A 27,624-nucleotide genomic window follows, 5' to 3' on the forward strand; every position below is an offset into this window, starting at 1 on the left:
ACAGATCATCATGGACGCTCCAGCTGAATTCCGATCTTAGCCCTGCATCAGCCAGAGCTAAATCAAGGATCGAATAAATGCCCTTTGCAGGATGAAGGTAAGTATGTGTGCCATCATTTAAGTCGCATAGAGAGTTATTAGATATAAAATCCTCCAATACAGAGCCCTTCTGGTTACGTTTAGAGTCACCCCAGAGAACACTATGGGCATTAAAGTCACCCCAAAGAAGGCACGGTGTAGGTAATTGATCACATAGATTTTGCAGCTCTTGTTGGTGAAGAGTAGAAGAAGGTGGTATATAAATACAACAGATTGTTAATACTATACCCAGTATGATACGCACTGCCACCGCCTGCAAATCGGTGTTCAGTGCCATTTTATTGTGTATTACACCCTGCCTAATCAAAAGAGAAGAACCCCCTGATGCCTTTTCCATTCGTAGACGTGACAACAGCGTGATGACATACATAACCTCGACATTGATAACTAGGATCAGTCAGAGTTTCCTGCAAGTTAAAAGCTATAGGACTGAGGTCTTGAGCTAACATCTGGAGCTCTGCGAGGTTATACCTCAATCCTCTACAGTTCCACTGTAAGATCTTTGTAGTAGCCATTATTAATATTTATTTACTCTTTTTCTTTTTTCTGGACTTCTTATACATCGCTGCCCTACGCTCAGCAAAATCCTCCTGTGACAACGTTATCAACATCCTCTGCTTTTTAGCCTTGTCAACTTTAGAGTCTCGTCGCAATGTGCGATAATACGACCCCACGGATGTTGAGACAGGTACCAAGACCTCATCCTTGCCATTGGTATAGGCAGGCAAGTCTTCGGGTGCATCCATTTCCGAAAGAGATTCCTCCATATTGGATTCTCCACCAGTCCTAGACATATCAGATTGCTGAGAGCTTCCCTGAGGATCAAGGCAATGTGCTATATCTCTAGTGTCTAACTGTGACATTGTAGACGGGTCAGGACTGAACGTGCTACCCCATAAGGACGGGCTCTTACCAAGTGCACCTTTGGAGGGCATCACGCCACTGGATTGCGTCTCCTTAATGCAGGATGGCGTTGTATCCGAAATTTCTGACGATCAAGAGGTAAGGAGGAATTCGAGATTTGACTCATACCGACAACCCACTCCGGGCTATTTGATGTCTGAGATGCCTCGCAAAGGCTCTGGGGCCCACCTACTACTGGCGATTCGCTTAACTTCCTTACCTTATTTGTAGCACTCTCCAGCTTCCTCGTTGTCAGCAGCAGAGTTATCCAAAGTCCCTTTATTTTGTTGACTGGAAGGAACAGACTCGGCAGAAACCCCAATTTCCATATCATCCCGCAAAGGTTCTACACAGTCAACTCTATATATGATTTATTTGACAGCATCGCTGGCGATGTTGTCATCAATTATTTGAAGGCCATTGGCCTTTATCATAAAATATAAATTTTAATTGTCATAAATATCTGTAGATAAACAGTTATATACATATAGATTTATACATGTACTATAACCCTGGTTTTCGAGTTTTAACTCTTATTTTTCTTTTATACGATTTTAAACATGTCTGTACTTTTTGTTTTACTTTTGATGTTCATATTATCATATCGAAAACCTTAACCGTCTCGCGTTTTCACCTTGTTCTCGCCACGATATGGCTGAAATATTGCCGATGTGGCGTTAAGCCATAATCATTCATTCATTCATTCATTCCATATCATCCCCATGTCCCTGACTATAATTACCATCATCATCTCCTCGACCTTCACCCCCGTGGGGTTTCCGGGGTGATAAGAATAGGGCCTCAGCCCTCTAGGCAAGCTTGTCGTAAAAGTCGACTAACCTAGAGCTCTCCTGTGTGAGCCCGGTGAATATAATAGGCTCACATCTTCTCGGTTGTGTGAGAGGCAACCGGGGAGCGACCTGTTTTCCGTGGGTTGCGACCCGTAATCTCCGAGGACGGGATCCTAGTGGCTGAGGGTGGGTTGGTCTTGCGAGATCCTCCGCTTTGGCCCTTACTTGGAGTGAAACGGGAGGTCGGATGGGCCCGGTCCGATCAATCGGCTTGGTCATGTCTTGCCTCTACGTGGTTCCAATTGCCTCAATAACAGCATATCGTTTGGCGAACAAATATTATTTCTGAAATATCGTTTGTAGGACTACGTTTTGAGGCGGTGGCTCATGGGTCAATCGAGTAGATTGAATTTAACCTGTTGGTATAAATCAATCTGTTCGAGTATACCTCATATGGAATCCTTGGTGCCTTTCCTGCTGGGTATCCCCAGGTTCAGACATCGCCCTTGTTGGCACTCCGTGGTGGGTGGGGAACATATGGGCTGAATTGTATATACATATTGCCATGTCATCTATAAACCTTAATTCGAATGTTTTAAATCTAAATACCAGGTCTTCCTCTCAGCCGATTTCAAGCGCTGACAAAAAGAGGAAATTAGAGGTTTTGTCGGATTCGGCTGATAACGGACAGGACAGCTGGCCGGCCTTTATCGTTCTCTCAACAAAGAGTGAACAAAAGCCGGCCTCCAAAATTCATCCATTTGTACTGAAAAGGGCCCTGCAGGGTTCAGCAGGTACATTAAAAAACGTCAAGAAATTACGATCCGGAGACATTCTTATTGAATGTTTCCGGAAACAACAGTCCATAAATTTATTAGCTTTAAACAAAATAAATGATATTCCTGTGTATACATCCCCCCATAACTCCCTGAACAGCTGTCAGGGAATTATACGTGACAGAGATCAGGATATCATTGATCTATCAGAAGAAGAAATCTGCACTGAACTGAAGTCACAAGGTGTTACCAGAGTGAAACGCTTCAATATGAAGAAATCTGGTAACATCATTAAACTAAATACATATCTTCTCACCTTCAACAGTAAATCTATTCCGTCATATATTTACATTGGCCCGTATAGGGTTGGTGTGGACTTATATATACCTAACCCAACACGTTGTTTCAAGTGTCAAAAGTTTGGCCATGGCAAGGGCCAGTGTAAAAATAAACTGATTTGTTTCCGGTGCGGCAGCGAGGGTCATGATGGTTTCGACTGCAGCAGCACAGCAAAGTGCTGCAATTGTGGTGGAGATCACATGGCCTCCTCTAGGGACTGCCCACTTTTTGTAAAAGAAAAACAAATAATCACAATAAAGACTAAAAACAATATATCATATCAGGAGGCCCGGAAATTGGTCTCCCCTCCTAACATTTCACTGCAGACTTCATTTGCCAATGCGGTCAAGCGAGTAGCATCTGTTGCTACTCAAACATCAATGACTTGGCCCATTGGAAACCAGAAACCATGTCTTATTTCTGTTGAACCTACTGTTCGACCTGCTTTTAATACGTCCTCAACCCAGACTGCCTCAATACAACAGATCAAACCAGCCAATAACACTGACCAACCCGATATTCCTAAACCTAGTCAACCTAAAAACAAAAATGTGTCCGAAAATAAACCTCAAAATAAAAACAATAAACCTAGTAAACCCAGTGGCCCAACAGAGCGTCCCTCTAAGGCCACTGGGGACCCTGTCCAAACTTATAATAAATTTGGACCGTTGGAGGACGTTGGTTTTTCAACATCAGATGCGGATGTGATGGATACATCACCCGCACCAGGGAGATCTAACAGCCGATCTCCCAGGAAGGGTCGTCCACGGTCCAAACATAAAGAAAAATCTCCTATACGTCTCCCTCCGTAATGGCGATATACGACAAAATTATACAGTGGAATTGTCGAGGCCTTAAGGTCAATTTTATTGAAATAACACAGCTTGTTCAATCATTAAATCCTATAGCCCTGTGTCTTCAGGAAACTCATTTGAAAACATCTGACAAAGATAAAATAACTCTTAAAAATTACTCATTATACAGTACGTACTCTAATGAAGAAGATCGAGCTGCAGGCGGCTCCTCTATCTTCGTCAATAACAATGTTATTCACAGCCCTGTTGCTCTGGATACAGAGCTTCAGGCTGTGGCCGTTCGTGTTTCATTATGTGAAACAATCACATTATGTTCAGTGTATATTCCCCCGAACATTTCTTTGTCAGCTTTGCAGTTACATAATTTAAAAGAACAATTACCCAAACCTTTTATACTTATGGGAGATTTTAATTCCCACAACCCCCTATGGGGCAGTAACAACATAAATGATAAGGGCAAGATAGTAGAAAACTTCTTATCTAACGAAAAACTGTGTTATCACAATGATGGTTCTAACACCTATTTACATCCAGGTAATGGCGCTTATTCTGCTATCGATCTCACTATCACAGATCCATCACTTCTCCCGGATTTTTCTTGGAAGGTGCATGACGATCTTTGTGGTAGTGACCATTTTCCTATAATCCTAGAACATATCACTTCTAATTCTTTAGAACGTGTAGCTAGATGGAAATTCGATAAAGCGGATTGGATCGCATTTGAGATGTTCTGTGAGGCTGATATCACCTCAAGAGACTCTTAAAGCAGCAGATGGTCCTATGTTAAAATTTAATCAGCTTGTTTTAAAAGCCGCACATAGAACTATCCCTAAGACCTCGACAAATCCCAAATCCAAAAGTAAACCCTGGTACGACAATGACTGTCGTAAAGCCATAAAGGACCGTAAAAAGGCTGAACGCAGATTTAATCATTGTCCTACTGATAATAATTTAAACCAGGTTCGTAAATTTAGAGCTAAGGCTCGTCGATTACTCAAGTCCAAGAGACGATCTTGTTGGCGGAACTTCGTTTCGGGCATTACGTCATAAACACCCATGCGTAAAGTCTGGAACATGGTTCAGAAACTTAAGGGCAAAAATAATAAAGCCAAAGTCCAGCATTTAAAGGATGGAGATAGTATATTAACGTCTCCATCCGATATAGCAAATAAATTAGCTGAGATATTTTCCAAGAAATCTTCTTCTGAGAACTATACTAAAAAATTCCAACATATGAAAAACCAGAAGGAGAGAACTAAATTGCCCTTTTCTTCTAAGAATTTAGAAGATTATAATCATCCTTTTAATATCGAGGAACTTAAAACTGCATTAAAAAAGGCCCACGATACGGCCTGTGGTCCCGATAATGTATATTATAAGTTTCTAAACCATTTACCACCTGAGCCACTGGAGACTCTCTTGGACTTGCTTAATGATATTTGGATAACTGGTAATTTTCCACCGTCATGGAGGGAGGCGTGTATTATCCCGGTCCCTAAACCGGGTAAGGATCATACTGATCCAAATAATTACCGTCCCATAGCTCTTACCAGCTGTGTCTGTAAGACTATCAAACGGATGATTAATGATAGACTTGTTTGGTTTCTTGAAACCAACAAGCTTTTATCTAACATTCAATGTGGTTTTCGTCAAGGTCGAGCTACTTTAGATCACCTTGTTCGATTTGAAACCTTTATTCGTAATGGTTTTGTTAATAATGAACATGTGGTGTCCATATTTTTTGACCTTGAAAAGGCCTACGACACCACATGGAAATATGGTATTTTAAAAGACCTTGCGGATATGGGTCTTAAAGGCCGCTTACCTTTATTTATATCTCAATTTTTATCCGATCGTCAGTTTAAGGTACGGGTGGGGTGCACTCTTTCTGACTCTTGTGAGCAGGAAATGGGTGAACCCCAGGGCAGCTTTCTATCACCAACTCTGTTCAGCATAAAAATAAATAGCCTAGCAAAAACATTAACATCTGGCACAGAAGGTTCTTTATACGTCGATGATTTCCTTATATGCTTTTATATATCTTTTATACCTCATATAAAAATGCTTAAAGCTAAATGTACAAAGGCTCTCGATATAATTAAGGTCGTGTCTAGCACCGATTGGGGTGCTGACCGATCAGTTTTACTTAATTTATATCGTTCTCTGGTGAGGTCTAAATTGGACTATGGATCCATCATTTACGGTTCCGCTAGGAAGTCGTATATTAAAATGTTGGATCCTGTTCATCATCAAGGTTTGATGCTCAGCCTTGGTGCTTTTAGAACCTCACCAGTAGAACGTTTATACGTGGAGGCAAATGAGCCTTCCTTATACAATCGACGTATTAAACTTAGTCTTCAATATGCTACAAAGCTTAAACCACATCCAACAAACCCTACCTACGACTGTGTTTTCAATCCATTATATGTAGACAAATATATTAAATGTCCTAACAAGATCCCTTCGTTCGGTCTTCGCATACGGGACCATATTGTGGGCGCTAACATCAAGCTGGAGGATATAGCTCCGGTATCTTTTCCAGAGTCTCCTCCATGGCTTCTCCCACAAACTAAACTAATATTTGATCTACCTAAGAATAATAAATCCAATACAAATCCTCTTATAATTCAGCAAGGTTTTGCTGAAATCAAGGCTGATTATATGGACTATAAATTTATATATACTGACGGGTCAAAGGATGGGGACAGGGTTGCGGCTGCGGCTGTTTTAGAGCAGCGGGTCACTTCTCTTCGTCTGCCACCTTCATCTTCTATCTTTTCTGCAGAGGCCAGGGCTATACTCCTGACCTTATCATATGTTTCCTCTGGGCATGTCCAGAGGGCAGTGATATGCAGCGACTCGCTGTCTTGCCTTTTGGCAATTCAGAATAATAAATTTAAAAATCCATTGATACTTGAGATAACTAAACACCGAAAATTAATTAGAAGAGGTAAAGATATTATATTCTGTTGGATACCAAGTCACACTGGTATCCATGGAAACACAGTCGTGGACAGGGAAGCGAAAGCTGCCCTATATAAACCTGTATCTCGGGTTAAAATCCCTTATGCTGACGTGAAGTCTAATATTCTTAAATGTATTCGTCGCCTTTGGCAGGGTGAATGGGACTTGCAGATCCATAATAAACTGCATGTCATTCATCCTGTCATTGGCTACAATGCCTATACTTGTCTAATGTCTCGTAGAGACCAAGTAGTTTTAACAAGGTGTCGTATTGGGCATTCTCATCTGACACACAATTTCATCTTAGATGGTAGCAGTGCTCCCGAGTGTGTTGGATGTGATGCTCAATATGGCATCAAACATATTTTGGTTGACTGTGTGGACTTTGCCCATATTGGGCAAAGGTTCTACACGGTCAACTCTATATATGATTTATTGGCAAGTCTTCGGGTGCATCCATTTCCGAAAGAGATTCCTCCATATTGGATTCTCCACCAGTCCTAGACATATCAGATTGCTGAGAGCTTCCCTGAGGATCAAGGCAATGTGCTATATCTCTAGTGTCTAACTGTGACATTGTAGACGGGTCAGGGCTGAACGTGCTACCCCATAAGGACGGGCTCTTACCAAGTGCACCTTTGGAGGGCATCACGCCACTGGATTGCGTCTCCTTAATGCAGGATGGCGTTGTATCCGAAATTTCTGACGATCAAGAGGTAAGGAGGAATTCGAGATTTGACTCATACCGACAACCCACTCCGGGCTATTTGATGTCTGAGATGCCTCGCAAAGGCTCTGGGGCCCACCTACTACTGGCGATTCGCTTAACTTCCTTACCTTATTTGTAGCACTCTCCAGCTTCCTCGTTGTCAGCAGCAGAGTTATCCAAAGTCCCTTTATTTTGTTGACTGGAAGGAACAGACTCGGCAGAAACCCCAATTTCCATATCATCCCGCAAAGGTTCTACACAGTCAACTCTATATATGATTTATTTGACAGCATCGCTGGCGATGTTGTCATCAATTATTTGAAGGCCATTGGCCTTTATCATAAAATATAAATTTTAATTGTCATAAATATCTGTAGATAAACAGTTATATACATATAGATTTATACATGTAATATAAAAGTCTGGTTTTCGAATTTTAACTCTTATTTTTCTTTTATACGATTTTAAACATGTCTGTACTTTTTGTTTTACTTTTGATGTTCATATTATCATATCGAAAACCTTAACCGTCTCGCGTTTTCACCTTGTTCTCGCCACGATATGGCTGAAATATTGTCGATGTGGCGTTAAGCCATAATCATTCATTCATTCATTCCTCGACCTTCATAAATATTGACGATGTGGCGTTAAGCCATAATCATTCATTCATTTATTCCTCGACCTTCATTCTCATCTTTATTGTCACCTTCAACTTTATTAACATTACTATCTTTATCATCATCATCATCATCATTGCAACTGTTATCGTCATTATCGCCATTGTCATATTTATCGCTCAACGGGCAGTCCTTTTGAAAGTGGCCTGCCTGTTTACACTTGAGGCATTTATCCTTTAAGGGACAGTCGGCCTTGAAATGTTCTGCGCTATCACAGATGTGACAGGCACGGACCTGATTTTTGTACTACAAAGGAATTCTGAAATTCCCAACCGAAATTGATTGTGGAATGATCTCGGCCACACCACTCATGTAAATACGGCGCATACCATTCTCAAGTGACCTATCAAAAAGGTAATGTTCCCGGCTGACGTGATGGACCGTGCCATACCGGGACATCAAACCTCGAATAGTGTCATGGGGCACCTCGATCGGACATCGAGATCTAACCAGGAGCCTTTGCTCCTCCACATCATATATTGGACATTCTACCCCTTTCAATGAGAAGCCGCTAGTCAACAGCTGTTCCTTCACAGTTTGCGTAGCCACTGTAACATTCCACACATCTCTAGAGACATTGATTAGTCCCTTTAAGACATTAGGCCCACTCCCCGCTAACTCCTTCAGCCGACTGCTGTTTCAAGCGGTTGTACACCTCCCTATATTACAAGTTTAAGGCTTAAGCGTCTATTTACTCGCCCTGCTCCCAACATTGTGGGCCAGGGCGAGAACTACTACCCTAAAGAGAGGACCACAACTATGCCTTTGGAACAGTGCGGATGCTGTGTGCAAAACAGATACGATATTACAAAGTGGAAATGCACTAAACTATGTACAGGCTATTTACAGAGAGGCTAGTGAATACGTCCTGCCTCTAAGAGCGACAGAACGCAATGTCGCACCACCTTCAGACTGGGTGACCACTAAACAAAAGCTGAGAGCACAAAGGCTAGTTCCACGGCCAGCCAGGGACTCCAGCTACAACATGTAACACAGTCAAAGCAATGTATATACATATACAAGATTCACCAAAATGATGACACTATACTTAAACATACCTTATTCAGCTGTTGTTGGAATGGCATGTGTATCCTTCTGAAAGAGAGGTTGAGTAGATGTGGACGTGTGTCTGTTTTGATCAGAAAGGTAATGTTGATTACCAAAGGCTATGAGTTTTTCCATATTGGCCGAGATACTGTGAAAACTAAATAAGCCAAATTGAGTAATAAAATGAGGCTAAGTTTTTTCGCCCTTTTCCCAACTTTAACAAATTACAAACCAATCTATGATACAGTGAATATAACCTCAATGGATGAATGAATGAATGAGTATGGCTTAACGCCACGTCGGCAATGTTTCAGCCATATCGTGGCGAGAACAAGGTGAAAACGCGAGACGGTTAAGGTTTTCGAAATGATGGTGAGCACATCAAATATAAAACAAACAGAACAGACATGTTTAAGATCAGAAAAGAAAAAAACCAAAACAGTTAAAACTCGAAAACCAGCATATTTAAAGTAAAGGACCGGTGAGTGGGCTTCCCGAGATTAATAATACTGAACAGGGTTACCAAAACTAATCCCCATAAGCCGTTTTAAACAATTCGCCAAATTAGGGTCAGTTAAGCTTAATTAAGTGCCCCCCCGGCGAGTAGCCCCGAGTTCGAGTCGCCCAGCTCAGCAGGGATATGACCTTTGACCCGTGACGTAGAATCGAGAAGCCGGTCTTCAGGCAGCTACTGGGCCACATGTACTAAAACAAAAGAAATGGCTGATGCTGAATACGAGGAGTCGGGTCTTTTGTCGGAAAGTATGGAGAGCAGCAGTAGCAGTGATGGAAATGCGGACTTTGATGAAGAGGTAGACACCTGCAAAGCTACTACTTTGGACATAAACCCGTATATGTTCGAACCAGAGTGGTCATCGGACGGAGACGAGACACCCGAGGTGGAAGGAAATGTCACGGACATTGAGCCTGAGGGTCCTGACCGACGTGAGAACACTGAATGGTACGACAAGTTTTCTATTTAATCCTACTGTTCATATATTGTGTCATAAAATAAGCATAGCGTTAGATCCCAACTTATTCCACCTTATCTCAAAATGTCCAAGCGTGATATTTTTATAATAGGCTTATGGCCAACCCAGGTGCTGTTTTGGTTATTTGCCCTGCGTTAGTAACTAGGTCTATATGCTTATATTCTCTATTCGTTCCAGGTGTACTTGTGGTCAGTGTCATCCGCTGGATTCACAAGAGGAATGCATTTGCTGCCAAGAAATTTCCAGAGTGGTGGATAGGATCGAGTTGGCACCCGAGGGTGAAAAACCGAAGTGCATAACAGAGCACCCAGGTTTTCACTCTGTTGTTCTGAATAGGGATGTGCTGGAAACGGCTTACTATGTATATTGAAAATATACTTATATCAGCATGACCGTAATCCAGTGCACACTGCAATGAAAGTGGTATGAAATACTATCCTTTCATAATTTATTAATAAATTATTTTTAAAAAAAAAATTAAGAAAATTGTCCCATTTACGAAATAGCGATATAAATTCACATCAAATAAATTTGAATATTAAAATGTTACTGACTGTTGGTACAGAAATAATTGTGATTTTTAATATTAAATTTGAAAGCATGAGTGGTCTGGCTGAGGGTGGGAAATTCAAAAACAGGCTTAACATTGCCAGTTTAATATGTTACCAAAATTGCTGAGTTTTCTGAATTTTCAAATTCAATTTCAAAAAGTAGGCCTACTATACCGATAATTTTGTCAGTATTTCCTAACATGGATTTGATAACTGTAGCACACTTGCAATCGCCTGATGTTTAAAATTAAGCCAAACGGAGAAAAATGAGAAATGAAACGGTAATTATCTGCATAAGTCAGCCAGCAAAATGCGGTAGGCTGGCTTAGGCTATGCATATCATACTATGCAAGGACGCTGCAGAAGGGATAAGGTTACAACAACAACATTCTTAGAACCGGCACAGCTTTTTCTACAGTGTGTTCTACCACAATGTTGGCCGCAATATCACCTGTTTGATTTCATCAGGCCTACAACCAGAAATGTTTAATTTAAAATATGGTTTCTATTTAGGCTGTCAAAACAGTGTTGCACATAACAATGTCACCTACCCTGTGAGCTGACAATTTCACTGTGGCTGCACTGCGACGCTTACCACCGGATACTTGCTGATCTTGTCCACTTTGTAGAGGGCTTGGCAGACATTTGGCCGTGAACACTAGGTACAGCAGTGTTCTTTAAATACAGCTGACCCACAAAGCCCATCTTAAATTCAACCAAGTTGAAGAAATCATCTTTCCGAAAGTGTGAAGAGCACAGCAGGGAAGCTGGAGACGCTGTCACCCAATCTTTTCGTTTGGTTTTCACAAATTTGTTCCACAAATCGAGCCTTTTCTTATCGTCGTGTGGGAACATATGGAGACAAATCCCTTTCTCCTTGTCTTTCGTGTTACTGCAGTAATCAGCACAACATCTGCGGACCATTTTCAAAATCTTTTGTGACAGTGTGAACTTGTTTGCTTAGTAAACAAAAAGGACGCCTGACTCGGTGCTTCTCGATTCTACGTCACTTCCGAATATTCATGAGGCGATGCCCGAAGTTTGCTTTGCTATTTTGGGCGACAGACGGGACCGCTTAGGTGAACTTAATAAGTAAATATCTCCCCAAATTTACGCTCGAGGCCGCAATCTTTGCCGAATTTCAACACTGTGAATGTTTATTTAGTGTATTATAAGGCATAGAGGCATGAAAAACATTACCGGTCCTTTACTTTAAAAAATAGTATATCTGGGAAGCTATATGTATATATAACTTTTTTATCCATAAATAATTCAGACATGAAAATTTATATTTTATGGTATAAGCCAATGACCTTCAAATATTTTATAACAACATTGCCAGCGATGCTGTCAAATAAATCATATATAGAGTTGACCGTGTAGAATCTTTGCCGAACAAAAGCAAAAGTCCACACAGTCAACCAGGATATGTTTGATGCCGTATAGAGCATCACATCCAACACACTCGGGAGCACTGCTCCCTTCTAAAATGAAATTGTGTGTTGGATGAGAATGCCCAATACACCTAGTTAAAACTACATGGTCTCTACGAGACATTTGGTAAGTATAGGCATTTTAGATAATGACAGGATGAATAGCATGCCGTTTATTATGGACCTTCCATTCACCCTGCCAAAGGCGACGAATATAATTAAGAATATTGGACTTCATGTCAGTAGAAGGGAATTTAACTTTTGATATATATTGATTTAGGGCAGCCTTTGCCTCCCTGTGCACGACTGTGTTTCCATGGATACCAACTTGACTTGGTATACAACAGAATAGGATATCTTTACCTCTTTTAATTAGTTTTCGGTGTATGGCTAAGATTTCGAGGATCAACGGATTTTTAAATTTATTATTCTGTATTGCCAAAAGGCGGGAAAGCGAGTCGCTGCACATCACAGCCCTCTGAGCACGCCCCGAAGAAACATATGATCAGGCCAGGAGTATAGCCTTGGCCTCTGCAGAAAAGATTGAAGACGAGGATGGAAGACGAAGAGAAGCTACTTGCTGCTCTAAAACAGCTACAGCTGCAACCCTATCCCCATCCTTTCACCCATCAGTATATATAAATTTATAATCCGAATATTTGGCCTTAATTTCAGCAAAACCTTGCTGAATTATAAGAGGATTTGTATTTGATGTCTTATATTTAAGTCGATCAAATATCAGTTTAGGTTGTGGAAAATGCCATGGTGGGGACATCGGAAAAGAAACTGGAGCTATGTCCCCAAGTTTAATGTTGGCTTCCACAATATGGTCCTTAACACGAACACCGAACGAAGGGATCTTGTTAGGACATTTAGTATATTTGTCTACATCTATTGGATTGAAAATACAGTCGTAGGCAGGGTTTGTTGGATGTGCTTTAAGCTTTGTAGCATATTGAAGGCTCAGTTTTACACGCCTGTGATGTAAAGAAGGCTTGTTAGCCTCTACGTATAAACTCTTTACTGGTGAGGTTCAAAAAGCGCCCCGTAAGTGGGAAGGTCTGCCAGCAACCTGCGGAAGGTCGTGGGTTTCCCCCGGGCTGTGCCTGGTTTCCACCCACCATAATGCTGGCCGCCGTCGTATAAGTGAAATATTCTTGAGTACGGCGTAAAGCACCAATCAAAAAAAAAAAAAAAAATCAAAAAGCGCCAAGGCTGAGCGTCAAACCTTGGTGATGGACTGGATCCAACATTTTAGTATACGACTTCCTAGCGGAACCGTAAATGATGGATCCATAATCCATTTTAGACCTCACCAGAAAACGATATAAATTAAGTAAAACTGATCGGTCAGCACCCCAATCGGTGCTAGACACGACCTTAATTATATCGAGAGCCTTTGTACATTTAGCTTTAAGCATTTTTATATGAGGTGTAATTGATATTCGATTTTTTGTCAAAAATAAAACCCCTAAAAATTTATTTTCTCCAAGAATTTTCACTGGTTTACCAAAAAAATTAAGTTCAGGGTCTAGAGGGAATTTCCGTTGATTACAAAAATGCATACCGACGGTTTTAGATGCGGAAAATCTAAAACTATTGGCAACTGCCCATTTCTCGATCTTATTGAGACAAAGCTGCAGCTGCCGCTCGATGTTATTCATATTTTAAGCACGGTAGCATATCAGGAAATCATCTACATATAAAAAACCCTCTGTGCCAGATGTCAATGTTATAGCCAAACTAAACTACCAGGCAAAAGAAAGGTGTCACCGTATTTTTTGTCATAAAAAAAAGTAAAAGCGCGGTTCAGGGTTTGATTCTAAGCAGGACTTAGTGTATGAATGCATAGTTTCCTCTACCAGAGCGCATCGTCACCACCGCAGCAACTGGAATTGTGAAATTGCGACCACATGCAAAACGTCCTTTTGAGGCATGGCTCGTGATGCACGTGCGGTAATGTTGCATAAATACTCTTGCTCGAAAGAGAAGACATTCATTGACCGAAAAAACACAAACAGTATGCCAAGACTTACGCAAGCGCAATGAGACCAGGCCATCGGTATGTCCACCATGGCAGTCTCGCAACGTCACATTGCAAGAACGTTCAACTGCAGCCAAACCACCATCAGGAGGTTGTTGATACGCTATCAGCAGACAGGCCAGACCCAAGACAGACCAAGGTCGGGAAGACCGAGGCTGAAGATCGCTACATCCGGCAGATCCACGTCCGAAACCGATTCGTCACGGCGACGTCAACAGCGGCGACGGCACTAGGCCATGTCATCAGCCCCAGAACAACACTGCGTCGTCTTCGTTCAACTCTCCCGTGGGGTTTCCGGGGTGATAAAAATAGGGCGTCAGTCCTCTAGGCAAGCTTGTCGTAAAAGTCGACTAACCTAGAGCTCTCCTGTGTGAGCCCGGTGAATATAATAGGCTCACATCTTCCCGGTTGTGTAAGAGGCAACTGGGGAGCGACCTGTTTGCCTTGGGTTGCGACCCGTGATCAACGAGGACGGGATCCTGGTGGCTGAGGGCGTGTTGGTCTTGCGAGATCCTCACGCCCAACACGTCACTTTGGCCCTTACTTGGGGAGAGACGGGAGGTCGGATGGGCCCGATCCGATCAATCGGCTTGGTCACGCCTTTCCTCTGCGTGGCCCCAAAATTTCTCCATAACACCACTCAGTAAAGAATAATTGTTATTTTTGAAATTTCGTTTGCGGTACTACGTTTTCAGGCGGTGGCTCATGGACTAATCGAGTAGTATGTGTCAGATGTGTGACCTTATTAGCCTAATGGGGTTTGCTTATGGACGTGGAGTCCTTGGTGCGTTTCCTGGTGGGTAACCCCAGGTTCAGGCATCGCCCTTGTTGGCACTCCGTGGGTGGGGTGGGGTGGGGAACACGTGGGGTGAATTCGTATTATATATTGATTATGTCTATCCTAACCCTTCCAAACCAAATGTATCTAACAAATAAAATAACCAGGTCTTCCTCTCATCCGACTTCGTCGAATGCTGACAAAAAGAGGAAGTTAGAGGTTTTGTCAGACTGCCTTGATAATGCGCAGGATACATGGCCGCCTTTCCTCGTTCTCTCAACAAGGAGTGAACAGAATGAATGAATGATTATGGCTTAACGCCACATCGGCAATATTTCAGCCATATCGTGGCGAGAACAAGGTCAAAAAGTGAGATGGTTAAGGTTTTCGATATAATAATATGAACACCAAAAGTAAAACAAAAAGTACAGACATGTTTAAAATCGTATGAAAGAAAAATAAGAGTTAAAACTCGAAAACCAGGGGTTGTGCCCAGAGGGCAATGATATGCATTGACTCGTTGTCTTGCTTATTGGCAATACAGAACAATAAATTTAAAAATCCCTTGATCCTTCAAATTTTAGCTATACAGGAATTAATTAGGAAGCTAATTAGAAGAGGTAAAGATATTATATTCTGCTGGATACCAAGTCATATTGGTATCCATGGAAACACAGTCGCAGACAGGGAGGCGAAAGCTGCCCTAAATAAACCCATATCTAAGATAAAAATCCCTTATACTGACATGAAGTCCAATATTCTTAAATATATTCGTGGCCTTTGGCAGGGTGAATGGAACTTGCAGGTCCATAATAAACTGCATGTTATTCATCCGGTCATTGGCTATAATTCATATACACTTGATATGTCTCGTAGAGACCAAGTCGTTTTAACGAGATGCCGTATTGGGCATTCTCGTCTAACGCACAATTTCATACTAGATGGGAGCAGTGCTCCCGAGTGTGTTGGATGTGATGCTCAATATGGCATCAAACATATCTTGGTTGACTGTGTCGACTTTGCCCATGTTGGGCAAAGATTCTACACGGTCAACTCTATATATGATTTATTTGACAGCATCGCTGGCGATGTTGTCATAAATTATTTGAAGGCCATTGGCCTATATCATTAAATATAAAATTTAATTGTCACAAATATCTATAGATAAACAGTTATATACATATAGATTGATTTACACATATACTATAACCCTGGTTTTCGAGTTTTAAGTCTTATTTTTCTTTTATACGATTTTTAACAGGTCTACTTTTTGTTTTACCTTTGATGTTTATATTATCATATCGAAAACCTTAACCGTCTCGCGTTTTCACCTTGTTCTCGCCACGATATGGCTGAAATATTGCCAATGTGGGGTTACGCCATATTCATTCTAGGTCAGTCGCCTTTCACGACAAGATTATCTGCAGAGTCTATCGGAGCTGGGGCTTAACATATTTCCACTACACACTGCAAGTAGCTTGGGCCGTGGAAGGCCTAGTCGTGGAAGCAAATGAAAACTGCGGGCCTGTATTCCAACAAATCCGACCAGGGTGTGGGGACCACCAGGTCCTGAGGAAGGATCTACTTTCCCTATCCCCCTGCGTGCGGCCCAAATAAATGCATTTATTGCGTCAGATAGAAACCTCAATCCACCAAATCCAGGTCTAACCTGACGCGTTTGACCATAGCAATGGAGATGAACCACGCGAGGTGCATACGGCACGCTCTTTCGTGACCCACCACTTCTGCTAGGTCACGTGACCACAAGTTACTGCCCCTCCCCCCGTGGGATCTCCGGGGTCATAAGAGTAGGACCCCAGTTCTCTAGGCAAGACTGTCGTACGAGGCGACTAGCTTAGAGTGTGGTTCTGGTGAATAGAATAATTTCACAGCCTCCCTGGGCTTGTCGTACAAAGTGAATAAAAGGGTCAACCTGTTTGCCGTGGGTTGCGACCCGTGATAGGGGAGGACGGGATTCTGGTGCCTGAGGGCGGGTTGGCCTTGCGAGATCCTCACGTATAACAGTCTACTTCGGTCCTTACTTCTGCAAAGACGGCCGGTCGGAGGGCCCGTTCCGAGGTCACGCCAGTCCGGATGTCCGGGCATCAACCTTCATATATCTCGATTTCGTATAAATTGACTACTTTCCGTGTTGGACGTTTTTAGTGAGATGTTGGGATGTCTGGACGGTGGTTGCGGGGTCAATCGACTTGGCCGTTTATAGTTTATTAGCCTGGCGGAGTATGAGCGAAGAATCCACCTTACCGAGGATGGCGTAGAACTCTCTGCTGCTTACCCGCAGGAGGCGTTCCATCGTATATGTAATGGCACTCCGTTGCTGGTTAAGGTGGTTAAGGTTTTCGAAATGATGGCGAGAACATGAAAAATAAAACAAAAAGTACAGACATGTTTAAAATCAGATAAGAAAAAACCAAACAAGTTAAAACTCCAAAACCAGTATATTTAAAAAGTACTATATCTGGAAAGCTATATGTATGTACCATTTTATCCATAAATATTAACACATAAACAAATTTATATTTTATGATATAGGCCAATGGTCTTCAAATATTTTATGACAACATCGCCAGCGATCATATATAGAGTTGACTGTATAGAATCTTTGCCGAACATGAGCAAAGTCAACCAGGGTATGTTTGATGCCGTATTCTGCATCACATCCAATATACTCGGGAGCACTGCTCCCATCTAGGATGAAATTGTGTGTCAGATGAGAATGCCCAATACGACACCTCGTTAAAACTACTTGGTCTCTGCGAGACATTTGACGGTCTGCCAGTAACCTGCGGATGGTCGTGGGTTTCCCCCGTGCTGTGAGCGGTTTCCACCCACCATAATGCTGGCCGCCGTCGTACAAGTGAAATATTCTTGAGTACGGCGTAAAACAACAATCAAATCAAAAAAAAAAAAAACAGACATTTTACAATTATAGGCATTGTAGCCAATGACAGGGTGAATAGCATGCAGTTTATTGTGGATCTGCAAGACCCACCCGCCCTGCCAAAGGCGACAAATACATTTAAGAATATTAGACTTTGTCAGTATACGGTGTTTTAACCAGAGATACAGGTTTATACTGGGCAGCTTTCGCTTCCCTGTCCACGACTGTGTTTCTATGGATACCAGTGCGACTTGGTATCCAACAGAATATAATATCTTTACCTTTTTTAAATTAGTTTTCTATGTTTGCCTATTATCTTAAGTATCAATGGATTTTTAAATCATTATTCTGAATTGCCAAAAGGCAGGACTGGGAGTCGCTGCATATCACTGCCCTCTGGGCATGCCCCGAGGAAACATATGATAAGGCCAGGAGTATAGCCCTGGCCTGTGCAGAAAAGGTAGAAAATGAAGGTGGCAGACGAAGAGAAGTGACCCGCTGATCTAAGACAGCCGCAACCGCAACCCTGTCCCCATCCTTTGACCCGTCAGTATATATATATATATATATTTATAGTCTATATAATCAGCCTTCATGTTAGCAAAACTTTGCTCAATAATAAGAGGATTTGTACTTGATTTATTATATTTACGTAGATCAAATATTAGTTCAGGGTGTGGAAGAAGCCAGGGAGGAGACTCCGGAAAAGACACTGGAGCTATATCCTCTTGCTCCATGTTAGCTCTCACAATATGGTCCCGTATACGCAGATCAAACGGAGGGATCTTGTCAGGACATTTATTAAATTTATCTACATATGATGGATTAAAAACACAGCTTAAAGCTCATCCAACAAACCCTGCCTACGAGTTAGTAGCATATTGAAGGCTAAGTTTTATACGTCGGTTATATAAAGAAGGCTCATTTTCCTCCACTTATAAACTCTCCACACGGGGATGTTCTAAAAGCACCAAGGCTGAACCTCAAACCTTGGTGATGAACAGGATCCAACATTTTAATATACGACTTCCTAGCGGAACCGTAAAAGATGGATCCATAGTCCAATTTAGACCTCACCAGAGAGCGATATAAGTTAGGTAAAACTGATCGGTCAGCACCCCAATCGATGCTTGACACGACCATAATTATATCGAGAGCCTTTGTACATTTAGCTTGAAACATTTTCATATGAGGTATAAAAGATAGCTTGCTATCAAATATTATACGTAAAAATCTTCTTTGTCCAACAATTTTAACCTGTTTTACGTGGTCATTGTGGAGATTCTGTATTATCCGTATTGTGAAGCTTTGGGACTAGGCATGTTCACACTATGGGAACAGCTACAGTATATAGCACATAGAACCCGAGCAATAGCCAGTACATATACACCGAAGCGTGAGTCCGGGGGTCAGTATAACCCGGTCAAACCAGTTTCTCGGCGACAAGTCCGCCTGCATGCGCACGGACTTTTAGTGTTCAACCACTGTGCCAGGTGCCTCTAAACAACACTTCTGTCACTCTTCTGAAATAATGGATCAGTTACAGATTATCATGGACAGGCTTGGTAAGTTAGATTCTATGGTGACAAGTGAAACACTGGAAAAAAAACTACAAAACACTGAAGCAAAAATAGTTACAAAGTTGACAAACCTAATTGAGCAGCAGGAAGCCAGAATCTTTACTTTAGAAAAAGAAAATGATACCCTTCGGGCAGACATGCATGAATTAAGATTACAACACGAACAAGATCAAGAAGAACTGGCCAGGGTAAACAGAGATATGCGAAACTTAGAAGACAGGCAGAACGATTTGGAACAATACTCCCCTAAACAAAGTATACGGATTTACGGTGTAGATGGGGATACAGCCACAGAAACAACTGACGAATGTTCCGAGAAAGTCGTTGACATCTTAACATCCAAACTAAAGCTGTCACTGACGTCTAGCGACATAAGTATAGCGCAGAGATTGAGACCGAAAAGACCTGACTTAAACACAGAACCAAGGGGTGTAATAGTAAAGTTCATATCACGACGACTTAAAGTTGAAGCGATAAAAAACAGAAGAGCCTTGAAAGGAGCAAACATTGTGATTAAGGAAGACCTAACGCAGAAAAAGCAGGCTATTTTAAAAGCAGCATCTGCACACCCCATGATTCAATCCGCCTGGTCAAGAGATGGCAAAATCTTCACCAAAGACTTCAACGAGGACGTAAGACAAGTGAAATCTACTGACTGCATAGACACTCTCATCAGTCTATCATCCCATACACCCAGAGTTCAAAGACCACGTGACCAAAGAAGTGGGAGGCCAATAACCAACTCACCAGCCCCTATCAGCTAGATAACGATGGCTGCAATGTAAAGGATATATGCTATCTGATAACTCAGTTTGCTCTCGTAAAGAAAAAATCATCTTAGAATTAATAGAGCATTTTAAGTTAACGAAGTACACAGCTTTAATGTGTCGAAAAAGAAATAGTATGCTCTTCTGCACAATAATATCAGAGATAAATATGATGGGTGCGATCGGCCATAAGATCTGTCAAAACCTATCAGCTTTCCCAATATGTATTTTATTCGCCAGAATCCACCTTGCCTTTTATATTCCATTCTTGTGTATGATCTTCTATACTCATAAGCTATACCCAAATCACAACAGATCACTATATTTAGGAATTATTCCATGTCAGCTACAATATGTGAGTGAGTGAGTGAAAGTTTTAACGTCGCTTTCAACAACATTTCAGTTTTATCGCGACAATAAAACGTCAAGTAGTCGATCTACTACGGATAATTCATTTACTATTCGGTCAAAAAAGGACACCAGAAGTCGCATAACAAACAGACGGTAGTTTAAAATCACAGCTTTCCTGCCATACCAATGGTAGAGAGAAAATCAAAAATAGTATCACTTTCTACAGAATTGAAAAGTTCTGAAAGAGAGCTCACGTGATAAAAGGAATCTCGTACAGGAGCAAAGTCGCCACAGTCAAGCAATATGTGCTTGACTGTGAACCGTTGATCACAAGCAAAGCAATGAGGAGCATCTTCTCCTTTCAACAAATACCCATGCGTAGCACGTGTGTGACCGATACGACACCTCCTCAAAATGCAAGAGCGGAGACGATGCCGTGAAAGGGAAGGCGCTGGACCAACAAACTGACGAATATCATGCAGTTTGTTGGTTGTCTGGTCATCCCATTGAGCCTGAAACAAGCGCTTGATATAGGAGCAAATAAGTGAACGCAAGTCCGAATATGGAACGTCAGTTTGGGTAGTAACGGAATGCAAAGCCGCCTTCGCGGCTTCATCTGCAGCAGTATTTCCAGGGATATCCATATGCCCTGGCACCCAACAAAAGACAATGATAAAGTCTTCATTAAGTCGTTTAAACATCTCCCTGATAGACGGAATGTCTGAATGTACAGGCGAACTAACCCAAATTGCCTGGAGGCAGCAAAGGGAGTCAGAGCAGATGAGAACTCTGCTACCTCCTAGCTTTGGAATGGACCGAAGTGCGCACAAAATTGCCTTGGTTTCTGCAGTAAATACAGAACAGGAATTTGGAAACCGAGTTGAAATGGTTCTAGGCCCAAGGACAGCGGCAGAAGCCACGCCATCATCATTCTTGGAACCGTCAGTGAATATGCGGTGATAAAATGGATACTTTGAACACATATTACTAAACTCCTGCTGGTATACTAAAGGGTTGGTGGAAGAATTCTTCAGGGAGGAGAGCGAGGTATCAACCTGAGGCTCAGGACATAACCACGGTGGATCTTCCTGGATGCGTATGGGGGTGATAGTATCCAGCCCAAGTCCAGCTGCTTGCACGTGTTCCTGAATGCGGACACCCAGTGGAGGAAAAATGGATGGCTTCTCAGCATATAAGTCTTCAAATTCCGGATGGAAGACACAATCAAAGGCCGGGTTGGATGGATTGGCTCTAAGCTTGGTGATATACTGTAAGGATGGTTCAGTTCTTCGAAGCTCCGGGGGAGGCTCGTTTGCCTCAACATACAGACTCTCCACAGGAGAGGTACGGAAAGCACCTAAGCACAACCGTAGGGCCTGGTGATGTATAGTATTGAGTTTCTTCAACTGGGAGCGCGACGGACCTCCATAAACACTGCAGGCATAGTCTAGCTTAGAACGAATCAGTGCTCGATAGAGCTGAAGTAGGGTTTCGTGATCCCCTCCCCATCGAGCACTAGAGACAACCTTCAAAATATTAAGCGCCTTTAGGCATCTGGCTCTAAGATAATTAATGTGAGATTTAAATGTAAGGTGGTTATCGAAGATCACCCCGAGGAATTTTGCCTCCGGCACAACCTTGATGGGAGACCCATCTAAAAATACCTTGGGGTCTTCATGGGGGAAGTACTTCCGACAAAAGTGTACACAGTCTTCGACTTGGAGAACTTAAATCCGTTCTCCAGTGCCCAGGCATGGATTTTGTTAAGGCAAATCTGCAGCTGTCTCTCAATGGTGTGCATACCTTTGCCTCGACAAGAGATACCAAGATCGTCCACAAAAAGGGACGCATTCATACTAGGAGATAAAACTCTGGCAAGGCTATTAATCTTACTGCTAAAGAGAGTAACTGATAAAATGCTGCCTTGAGGAACCCCCTGATCTTGTTCAAAGTAGTCAGATAGGGTAGCCCCAACCCGAACTTGGAAGTGACCATGGTCTAAGAATTTACGAATAAAGTCAGGAAGCCGACCTCTAAGTCCAAATCCATGCATATCTTTCAGAATGCCATATTTCCAAGTAGTGTCATATGCTTTTTCCAGATCAAAAAAGACAGATACGACATGGTCACGATTAACGATACCGTTCTTAATAAAGCATTCTAGACGAACAAGGTGATCAACAGTACTGCGATTCCTTCGAAATCCACATTGAATGTCGCTTATCAACTCATTAGTCTCCAAAATCCACACCATGCGATCGTTAATCATCCTCTCCATAGTCTTGCATACACAACTGGTTAAGGAAATAGGACGATAGTTATTTGGATCGGTAGAATCCTTTCCGGGCTTTGGGATGGGGACAATAATAGCGTTTTGCCATGAGGCAGGAAAATTCCCGGAAATCCAAATGGTATTAAAAATTCCAAGAAGCACCCTCAAACAAGGAAGATTCTGGAAGGTGTCGTAAAAGCTGATAGTGGATATCATCTGGCCCTGGAGTTGAATCATGGGCCTTGCTCAGGGATGCGGATAGTTCATGTAGAGAAAATGTAGCATTGTAGGATTCTTCATTTGAGGTTGTAAAATCAAGATAACTTGCCTCGGTCCGTTCCTTGTCACGCTGGAACTGAGGCAAGTAATTATCTGAAGACGAATGGTGCGCAAAAGAAGCGCCCAACCTATTGGCTATGTCAAGTTTTTCTGTCAAAGAATTATTCCCGTCTTTAAGATGATTGACAGTGACATTGGATCCCTTGCCTTTGCAGTGGATCATATTCCAGACTTTTGACATAGGGGTACGATGATTAATCTTAGAAACATAACGTTTCCAAGAGTCACGTTTGGACTGTTTGATAGTCCTACAAGCTTTAGCTCCAGTACGCCTAACATCGTCTAAATTACCGGGAGATGGTCTACATCGGTACACGCGCTCAGCACGTTTCCTGAAACGCCTAGCTCGTTTACAGTCCTCCGTGAACCACGGTTTCTTAATACAGGGAACCGCACAAGATTTCGGGATACATTTGGAGGATACATTTGGAGGCTACATCGATTAGCTGATCCGAGAATAACTGGATAGGATCAACTGCATCAAGAAAAAGGTCGCTAGTAAGTGTTTCACCACACAGAACAGCAAAGCGGGGCCAGTCTGCTTAATCATAATTAAAGCGTGGAAGGGAGGAAGATACCGGCTCCTCAAGGGTAAGTATGGTGGGGAAGTGGTCGCTTCCGCACAGATCATCATGGACGCTCCAGCTGAATTCCGATCTTAGCCCTGCATCAGCCAGAGCTAAATCAAGGATCGAATAAATGCCCTTTGCAGGATGAAGGTAAGTATGTGTGCCATCATTTAAGTCGCATAGAGAGTTATTAGATATAAAATCCTCCAATACAGAGCCCTTCTGGTTACGTTTAGAGTCACCCCAGAGAACACTATGGGCATTAAAGTCACCCCAAAGAAGGCACGGTGTAGGTAATTGATCACATAGATTTTGCAGCTCTTGTTGGTGAAGAGTAGAAGAAGGTGGTATATAAATACAACAGATTGTTAATACTATACCCAGTATGATACGCACTGCCACCGCCTGCAAATCGGTGTTCAGTGCCATTTTATTGTGTATTACACCCTGCCTAATCAAAAGAGAAGAACCCCCTGATGCCTTTTCCATTCGTAGACGTGACAACAGCGTGATGACATACATAACCTCGACATTGATAACTAGGATCAGTCAGAGTTTCCTGCAAGTTAAAAGCTATAGGACTGAGGTCTTGAGCTAACATCTGGAGCTCTGCGAGGTTATACCTCAATCCTCTACAGTTCCACTGTAAGATCTTTGTAGTAGCCATTATTAATATTTATTTACTCTTTTTCTTTTTTCTGGACTTCTTATACATCGCTGCCCTACGCTCAGCAAAATCCTCCTGTGACAACGTTATCAACATCCTCTGCTTTTTAGCCTTGTCAACTTTAGAGTCTCGTCGCAATGTGCGATAATACGACCCCACGGATGTTGAGACAGGTACCAAGACCTCATCCTTGCCATTGGTATAGGCAGGCAAGTCTTCGGGTGCATCCATTTCCGAAAGAGATTCCTCCATATTGGATTCTCCACCAGTCCTAGACATATCAGATTGCTGAGAGCTTCCCTGAGGATCAAGGCAATGTGCTATATCTCTAGTGTCTAACTGTGACATTGTAGACGGGTCAGGACTGAACGTGCTACCCCATAAGGACGGGCTCTTACCAAGTGCACCTTTGGAGGGCATCACGCCACTGGATTGCGTCTCCTTAATGCAGGATGGCGTTGTATCCGAAATTTCTGACGATCAAGAGGTAAGGAGGAATTCGAGATTTGACTCATACCGACAACCCACTCCGGGCTATTTGATGTCTGAGATGCCTCGCAAAGGCTCTGGGGCCCACCTACTACTGGCGATTCGCTTAACTTCCTTACCTTATTTGTAGCACTCTCCAGCTTCCTCGTTGTCAGCAGCAGAGTTATCCAAAGTCCCTTTATTTTGTTGACTGGAAGGAACAGACTCGGCAGAAACCCCAATTTCCATATCATCCCGCAAAGGTTCTACACAGTCAACTCTATATATGATTTATTTGACAGCATCGCTGGCGATGTTGTCATCAATTATTTGAAGGCCATTGGCCTTTATCATAAAATATAAATTTTAATTGTCATAAATATCTGTAGATAAACAGTTATATACATATAGATTTATACATGTACTATAACCCTGGTTTTCGAGTTTTAACTCTTATTTTTCTTTTATACGATTTTAAACATGTCTGTACTTTTTGTTTTACTTTTGATGTTCATATTATCATATCGAAAACCTTAACCGTCTCGCGTTTTCACCTTGTTCTCGCCACGATATGGCTGAAATATTGCCGATGTGGCGTTAAGCCATAATCATTCATTCATTCATTCATTCCATATCATCCCCATGTCCCTGACTATAATTACCATCATCATCTCCTCGACCTTCACCCCCGTGGGGTTTCCGGGGTGATAAGAATAGGGCCTCAGCCCTCTAGGCAAGCTTGTCGTAAAAGTCGACTAACCTAGAGCTCTCCTGTGTGAGCCCGGTGAATATAATAGGCTCACATCTTCTCGGTTGTGTGAGAGGCAACCGGGGAGCGACCTGTTTTCCGTGGGTTGCGACCCGTAATCTCCGAGGACGGGATCCTAGTGGCTGAGGGTGGGTTGGTCTTGCGAGATCCTCCGCTTTGGCCCTTACTTGGAGTGAAACGGGAGGTCGGATGGGCCCGGTCCGATCAATCGGCTTGGTCATGTCTTGCCTCTACGTGGTTCCAATTGCCTCAATAACAGCATATCGTTTGGCGAACAAATATTATTTCTGAAATATCGTTTGTAGGACTACGTTTTGAGGCGGTGGCTCATGGGTCAATCGAGTAGATTGAATTTAACCTGTTGGTATAAATCAATCTGTTCGAGTATACCTCATATGGAATCCTTGGTGCCTTTCCTGCTGGGTATCCCCAGGTTCAGACATCGCCCTTGTTGGCACTCCGTGGTGGGTGGGGAACATATGGGCTGAATTGTATATACATATTGCCATGTCATCTATAAACCTTAATTCGAATGTTTTAAATCTAAATACCAGGTCTTCCTCTCAGCCGATTTCAAGCGCTGACAAAAAGAGGAAATTAGAGGTTTTGTCGGATTCGGCTGATAACGGACAGGACAGCTGGCCGGCCTTTATCGTTCTCTCAACAAAGAGTGAACAAAAGCCGGCCTCCAAAATTCATCCATTTGTACTGAAAAGGGCCCTGCAGGGTTCAGCAGGTACATTAAAAAACGTCAAGAAATTACGATCCGGAGACATTCTTATTGAATGTTTCCGGAAACAACAGTCCATAAATTTATTAGCTTTAAACAAAATAAATGATATTCCTGTGTATACATCCCCCCATAACTCCCTGAACAGCTGTCAGGGAATTATACGTGACAGAGATCAGGATATCATTGATCTATCAGAAGAAGAAATCTGCACTGAACTGAAGTCACAAGGTGTTACCAGAGTGAAACGCTTCAATATGAAGAAATCTGGTAACATCATTAAACTAAATACATATCTTCTCACCTTCAACAGTAAATCTATTCCGTCATATATTTACATTGGCCCGTATAGGGTTGGTGTGGACTTATATATACCTAACCCAACACGTTGTTTCAAGTGTCAAAAGTTTGGCCATGGCAAGGGCCAGTGTAAAAATAAACTGATTTGTTTCCGGTGCGGCAGCGAGGGTCATGATGGTTTCGACTGCAGCAGCACAGCAAAGTGCTGCAATTGTGGTGGAGATCACATGGCCTCCTCTAGGGACTGCCCACTTTTTGTAAAAGAAAAACAAATAATCACAATAAAGACTAAAAACAATATATCATATCAGGAGGCCCGGAAATTGGTCTCCCCTCCTAACATTTCACTGCAGACTTCATTTGCCAATGCGGTCAAGCGAGTAGCATCTGTTGCTACTCAAACATCAATGACTTGGCCCATTGGAAACCAGAAACCATGTCTTATTTCTGTTGAACCTACTGTTCGACCTGCTTTTAATACGTCCTCAACCCAGACTGCCTCAATACAACAGATCAAACCAGCCAATAACACTGACCAACCCGATATTCCTAAACCTAGTCAACCTAAAAACAAAAATGTGTCCGAAAATAAACCTCAAAATAAAAACAATAAACCTAGTAAACCCAGTGGCCCAACAGAGCGTCCCTCTAAGGCCACTGGGGACCCTGTCCAAACTTATAATAAATTTGGACCGTTGGAGGACGTTGGTTTTTCAACATCAGATGCGGATGTGATGGATACATCACCCGCACCAGGGAGATCTAACAGCCGATCTCCCAGGAAGGGTCGTCCACGGTCCAAACATAAAGAAAAATCTCCTATACGTCTCCCTCCGTAATGGCGATATACGACAAAATTATACAGTGGAATTGTCGAGGCCTTAAGGTCAATTTTATTGAAATAACACAGCTTGTTCAATCATTAAATCCTATAGCCCTGTGTCTTCAGGAAACTCATTTGAAAACATCTGACAAAGATAAAATAACTCTTA

The 27,624-nt window shown here is 42.3% G+C and overlaps 1 protein-coding gene across 1 annotated transcript; it reads left to right on the plus strand.

Annotated features, from left to right (window-relative positions):
* Nucleotides 1-2,721: 2,721 nt before the first annotated feature.
* On the plus strand, nt 2,722-10,482 carry LOC135481305 (uncharacterized; the record flags this gene model as incomplete). The annotated part of the gene is made up of 2 exons (XM_064761152.1): nt 2,722-2,769; nt 10,390-10,482. Coding segments are annotated over 2 exons (141 nt in total), but the record flags the coding sequence as incomplete, so codon positions are not given.
* Nucleotides 10,483-27,624: the final 17,142 nt, after the last annotated feature.

Source organism: Liolophura sinensis, unplaced genomic scaffold, assembly GCF_032854445.1.
Source record: "Liolophura sinensis isolate JHLJ2023 unplaced genomic scaffold, CUHK_Ljap_v2 scaffold_16, whole genome shotgun sequence".
In the NCBI taxonomy this organism is placed as follows: domain Eukaryota; kingdom Metazoa; phylum Mollusca; class Polyplacophora; order Chitonida; family Chitonidae; genus Liolophura; species Liolophura sinensis.